The sequence below is a fragment of the Juglans microcarpa x Juglans regia genome, chromosome 7D, assembly GCF_004785595.1.
Source record: "Juglans microcarpa x Juglans regia isolate MS1-56 chromosome 7D, Jm3101_v1.0, whole genome shotgun sequence".
In the NCBI taxonomy this organism is placed as follows: domain Eukaryota; kingdom Viridiplantae; phylum Streptophyta; class Magnoliopsida; order Fagales; family Juglandaceae; genus Juglans; species Juglans microcarpa x Juglans regia.
This window is the reverse complement of record NC_054606.1, coordinates 10857714-10864300: the sequence shown is the minus strand read 5'-3', so window position 1 is coordinate 10864300 and position 6587 is coordinate 10857714. Positions and strand designations below refer to the sequence as shown.

Genomic DNA, 6587 nt, shown 5'->3' with positions numbered 1-6587 from the left:
TATCTGCAGGGATAAATAGTCGTTGAAAAAATCTAATAATCTCATTGTAAAAACTATTCACCAACGAGTGTAAAATATTCTTGGTAAGATTATTTGCTGTGAGAAAACGTTGCCTAAGATTATTTGCTGCGAGAAAACATTGTCGCAAAAAGCTAATAACCTTGTCGCAAAAATTATTAACCCATGAAAGCAAAATATTTCTGGTAAATTTATTTACGGAAAATTTTTATCACCACAAAAATAATTTGTCGCAAAAAGTTATTTTCCCACAAAATTTTACTTGTCAATGTAATTTTGTGGCAAGAACTTTTTCTTCTTTTTTTTTCCCTTTTTTTTTTATAGACAATTTTCATGTCATCAATACACTATTTGTCACTATCATATATCGTGAAAAAATAAAATCGTTAGAAAAGCCCATATTTATTATAGCATGAGTTCTATTGGCTTTTATTCCCCATATTAATATTGCAGATTGCAGGGAGTGTTGGTAATTGGAAGCCACATGTATAGGTAGATGCTACCAAAAGTATACCAGCTTAGAATTTGTTAGTGTACGATTTGCTTTAAAAAAGTTTATACTTCAGACAAAATAAATATTTTAAACATTAAAAAAAAAAATCTATTTAAAAAAGTCCATCTAATTGTTTACCTAGATTTATGCTAAGAAATAACACACAAAAAATAAAAATAATTTTCACATAAACTTAAAAAATATATCTCACAAAATCCTAATCCAAATAAACTTAAATTCTATCTAATTAGAGATAGAATTTTCATTTAAAAATATTAAAATATTTATTTATATAAATGTAATTTTTTTTAGTACATTTAATATTTTCCATATTCTTTTACTTATCTCATCCCAATACCTACACACTCGTACAAGCTCCACTACAAAAAGTTTTCAAAACAATTAATTTAAACAATTTATTATTTAAAAAAAACTAACCATTGATAATTATACTTAACCACATTAGTAAAATATTTATGATTTAGTCTTCCAAAATAATAAGATAAATTTTTCTAACTTTTTATGAGACCAAAACTTAAATTAACAACATAATAATTGATGGTTATAAGGTTCATACAGTGTACACCACGTGTACCAATGATTTGTTCAATTTTATAGCTCAATTGAGTGCCACTCACAAAGTTATTTGTTTGTTTTATTAGTCTCGCAAGTATCCGAAAAGAAGTGCCTTTTAGGTAAGAGTACATGAATTTGTGTTTCAATCATTTCTCTATGGGTTTGCCTACTAAATAAAAAGTAAATATTTAATCAAGTTACAAATATTTATTTAAAATTAGTATTTTTTAATCTTCAAAAATTATTTTTTTAAGAACTGCTACATACAAAAAGAGATTAGACAAAAACAAATCCATAAACTGATTTAGTTTCATGGAATCGGTTAAATCTACTTTATAATAAAAATAATTTACAATTTGACGTATACATCAAACTACGTCAATTTGCAAATTTATTTTTGTACAATCTCTTTGTAATTAAAATATTTTTCTATTTTTTTAAAGAGAAAAACAAACCAAGAGTATAAAGACATGACAAATGGATTCCAAAAAGATGGGGTTTTCAAAATCTTCTCTATTATAATTACCATAGATGGTATAAAATGAAGTTGTATGTATTATTTTCTGGTAAAATATGTTACATGAGCCAATCTATGATGATTTGGGAGGTGAATTAGGCCTATTATTAATCACCTTTTTGTTTGGGGGTGGTTGGTGATATAAATGTTGGCAACCTCTGCCGTAGTCAAACTTAGGGTCGTTTGGGTTTGTGATTGCAATAGAAGTTTTAAAAAGTATTTAAGTACTCTTAAAAGTTATTTAGTGAAAAAAATTAGATTGTTCAATGTTACGTATTAAAATATTTTTAATTTCAAAAAAATTAAAAAATACGTTAGAGAAAAAATATAATTTTAATGCTTTTCTTCAAACATACTTTTTTTTTTTCGGATAATGCGAAACATATTTCGAATTTTAAAAAAACTATCAACAGACAAAAATATCTATACAACTTTAAGTTTAAAATAATTACAATTTTCAAACTTTCAAAGATATGGTCATAATTTTTAAAAATTTTAATAATCGTCTTTTCTACCTCATAAAGTACTTTTTTAATTTGTTTTAAAAAAAAGGTAATATATTTAAAAATGTTTTAAAACATATAGTTACCAAACAATACATAACATTTTACTAAAAAAACATATTACTTAAGCTATAAATTATAAGCCCTAAAACTGTAAACTATATTTCTCACCGCAATTCTAAATATGAACTTACAATTTTAAAATCTGTCAATAGATTAAAATATTCATACAACTTCTAAATAAATACAACTTTATCCTTTAATTTCTATAAAAGATATGATTATAATCTTTAAAAAATCAAATGATTTTTTTTTGTCACTTATACATCTAAAAACACTTTTTTATATTATTTCCAAACAAATATATCATGTTTGAAATTATTTTAGATATATGATTATTATATAGTAAATAACTTTTTAATAATAGAGCTTATTAATTAAGTTCTACACTTAAAAACCCTAAAGTTAAAAGCTCTATTACCCACCACAATTCAATCCCACAATTCCAAACATGCAGTTACTTTTTTTCCCCATTAAATTTTCAGCTTGGAACTACATTTTTTTTTTTTAACGATAAAACAAAAACTAGTTCCTAATAACACCAGCAAGCCCTTTTTAAGCAGTCACATACATGCTGCCCCTTTTTCCAAAGCTAAAAGAAAAAAGGTAGAAGATACGGAGGAGAGAAACAGGTTCAGACTCATGCTTTATCTCAGCAATCTATAACAATAGTCATCATACTCCCAGATCATCGTCTTCGTTGTTCATCACGTATAATATTACGCACATCCCAGATTGGACAGGAGCACGTAGCTTTCTTGTTCTTCCACTGAGCTCCACACGTATAGCAAAACTCATATCCACATCTGTAAAACCATTGCACCGAGAAACACAATCATTCATTAACAAACATGACTAGCACAAAACAAGAAACCAAGAATGGCTAATTTATGACGAGTTTTTCCCTTTTAAGGAGTAGAAAATGATTCATAACGAAGACTACCACACTGAATGAAGGAAAAGTACAAATTCATTTAGAGAAATGATTTGTACAAGTCCTAAATAGACAAGTCTCATACAAGTCCTTATAAAAAAATGGACCCCACCTAAAAATAGGTATAAAAAAAACTATTTTTTATGAGTGGGACTCACTTTTTTACAAATGACTTATATGAAACTTATCTATTTGAGACTTGTACCTAGTATTATTCATTCATTTAACCAATCATGTTTCTTCACGCGCTAGAGAATGCAGGGCGGTGGAGGGGGAGCTACTTCATCTTACTGTGATAAGCACTTGGAAAGGGGAGGAAAGGATCTCCTGAATTCTCAAACCCTTTTATATCAAAGAAGTTGGATCCTTCCAGACCTCAGGAGGGTTATCACGGAAGCTCATAGTACACTCAGTCCCTGGAAACAGGTTTACCCATGTCCCACTCTTCTATACCATGGCACAAAGAAAAACTCTATTTGCACAAGTCGGTGTGGAGGACAAACCTTCCATTAGCAGTATGGATAATGTGCTTTCCACACCAGTTTGCAAGTAGAGTGAATCTAGCACAAAAGTCGGCTCCATCTATACATTCTCTTCTTTGCATATGTAAAACACAACTAGAACAAGAAAAAGTCAATTGGACGGAGGAATAACAGAGTACCTGCAAGTGATGTGATAACAACCTTCCGCTAGTTCGATTATGTGGTTGCACTTCTGACACTGGCGCCAGTGTTTTGTTGTTGCAAGAGACTTGAGCTTTGCATCTTCTGGTTGGGAATGAGGATTTGTTCTTTTGTAATCATAGCAGCTCATCTTAAAATGCCATGGGACTTTGCAATTAATGCAAAAAAAGTAATGGCATTTCATGCATTTCCTGAGCCCTGATTTCTCAGCAGTAACATTTATGTTCTTAGTATATTGTAAAACCTCGCTTTTTGACATTAATGCTGAGCACCTGGGATATGGGCAATAAACTCTCTGTGTAACAGGAATAGAAGATTCCTTCATCCGTTGGGTCATCACCTCAACCAATTGAGGAGCCAAGAATTTCCCACAGCTATCAACATTCACCTCAGAATTACAGCCTTCATGAGGGCACTTTGCCCCCATCCCATTGAGCAACTTGACCTCCACATGCTGTTTCAAACAAGAAAAGCAATACCTGTGCAGGCAACCATCAACTGAAAACATCTTATTAGCATCAGTGTCTTCAAAGCAAATGACACACGTCTCCTTCAAACTCTTGCCTTTGCTAGTTTCTTCAGGCCAAGTAATTTGAGAAACAACAGCATCTCTTGCAGATTTAAATGCAAATTTAATATCATTACGTGCCACAAAAGACGGATTGCAAAATACAAATTTTCTTTGAAGAAGAGCAACTTGATTGACTAAAGTCACAACATTGCTCTGCCGTGGTAGTACTCTGCCTGTGACCTGTATTCATATATGCAAAGTCAGCCAACTCTACCTTTGTATCTGAGGAAGGAGATTAACTCGGGTAAAATATCAATGGCACCAAACACAAGTTTCTATTGCAATGGTAGTAGTACCAGGCTTTACAAGTGCAAATAAAACTTTCATGATCATTAGACTAAGTTTTAAGAATCCAAACAATAAAAATAAGATATAATTGTATTTCCCAAACTGAGCTAATCATATTGGTGAAGAAAAATGAAGTTTTTTTGCAGCAACAATACAATGGTAATACCTACTTCCAAAGAGCTAACCAGAGGGTGATTTTGAAACAAACATACACATGCCAATAATTGAATTTGTTGAAAAAAAGAGAGGCTAACTCAGTATCATAATAACCAAATTGAAATGCTCAAAATTATTAAATAATAGGATGCCTTCATTTTTTCCAATTGCTTAGACCTACCTTGCAACTTCATTTTTTCCAAAACAAACTTTGAAGGAGCGACTCAAATGAAGCAACATATGCAGGACTCGGTGTAGGTAACACAAGGTGCCTCCACACGCTAAATGCTATTCGGTTAAATTCACAATCGTTGTGCGGTGTAGGTGACACAACTGTGTCTAATCACAATGAGAATTTACCTTCAGTGTTTGCAGTTCAACCAATTAACCCAACCAACTGACGTCAAAATGACCCAGACTCTTATCAACGTGTGGGTGTCAACAAATATTTTACGTTACCTCACAGGCCATCTTTGGATTAAAACTATTTTCAGATTTTTTTGGTGTTTTTTTTTTTTATAAATTTAAATCCAAACATCGCTAAATCACCAACAGACATTCTCATCTATCAAAAGAATTTTCATCGGGTGATTTAACTCACCATCATACAGAAAAAAATAAAAACAAAAGATTTTGCAAAGGCCCAAGAAAAACGTTTCATCATACACATTTTCAATACACCTCATTATTTTTCACAAAAACTAAAAAAAAGTCTGAAAAAATTTCTTAATATTTTTTAGATTTTCAGAAAAATATTGTATGCAGACTTTTGTCATCACTAAACGAACCTCGTTAGTCACATTTACCAATTATAAAGAATACCACCAGGCACCAAGCATTTATACAAACAATACAAATAAAGGTAATGTTAGGACTCACATATTGATAAAGCATATAGTCATCGCAGAAAAAGGTGAGCCTTTTCAAGTCCAAGCTAAGAGCGTTTACAAGCCCTTCAATCAGGGCCTCAAGCTCAGCAACTTCATTGGTCACGACCTGGCCATCCACCAATGCTTCCACATTCTTCCTCGCCTCCAAGATTAGACTATCCATGGGATCGCATATCGCGACCCCAGCACCGGCCACCGTAACCTTCATATCCCTAACGCTCTCTTCGCTCACCAGGCCCTTGAAATACAACCTAAAACACTCGGTGTCAACCAAAACGGTCGAAGACGAAGAAGAGGACGATGAAGAAGCTTTCATGCGGTATGGGCGGTGGTAATTATCCCCGTTGATTTTCCATTCTCCGTCGGGGATGTTGAGAATCTCGGCCGCCAGCTTCTGATCGTGAATCCGAAGGTCCAGATCCTCCCGCATTTTCCTCATCTCCAACTCGCTCTGCTTGCGATCCTCGAGTTCCCGCATGACCCTATCCACGTCTTGCAGCATAAGCGTCGCGGCAACGTCCCGGGAATCATCGTACGGAGATGATACGACGTCGTTGGGCTGCGGTTTGGGCGCTTTACCGCGCGAGCTCGAAGGCCCGAGAGCGAGGGAGGCGCTCATGGCTTCTTGCATTTGGAGTTTGAAGGCGAGGTCAAGGTCGGAGTCTAGGGTTTTGGCCACCTTGAGCGCTCGGGATTGCTCAGAGAGTGCGGCGTTGAGGTCATCCATGACCGAACTCTTAGCCATGGTTGCCTGGTCTCTTTAAACTTCCTTGGAAATTTCTCGCTTGGAGGGAAAGCGAAGAGAAAGTGACACAGTATGCTGGGAAAACCGTTCTCTCTCTCCCTCTCGCTCAATCCGTTTACGACCCCCGAAAAGAAAACAAAGAGAGTGAGAGAA

General features: G+C 33.8%; 1 protein-coding gene across 1 annotated transcript; it reads right to left on the bottom strand.

Annotated features, from left to right (window-relative positions):
• Positions 1-2561: 2561 nt before the first annotated feature.
• Positions 2562-6587, bottom strand: LOC121239933. The gene is made up of 3 exons (XM_041137332.1): positions 5679-6587; positions 3763-4535; positions 2562-2973 (listed from the first exon to the last, which is right to left on the bottom strand). The coding sequence occupies exons 1-3, from the start codon at positions 6432-6434 to the stop codon at positions 2856-2858; spliced, it is 1647 nt and encodes a 548-aa protein (XP_040993266.1). The 5' UTR covers positions 6435-6587; the 3' UTR covers positions 2562-2855.

Bases quoted from the DNA above. Each gene is read 5' to 3' on its own strand.
- LOC121239933 (XM_041137332.1), bottom strand. From the start codon at position 6,434: ATGGCTAAGAGTTCGGTCATGGATGACCTCAACGCCGCACTCTCTGAG. The intron at 4,536-5,678 runs GTGAGTCCTAAC...ATATGAATACAG, and splicing joins ACTATATGCTTTATCAATAT to GTCACAGGCAGAGTACTACC. The intron at 2,974-3,762 runs GTACTCTGTTAT...ATGGTTTTACAG, and splicing joins TGTTATCACATCACTTGCAG to ATGTGGATATGAGTTTTGCT.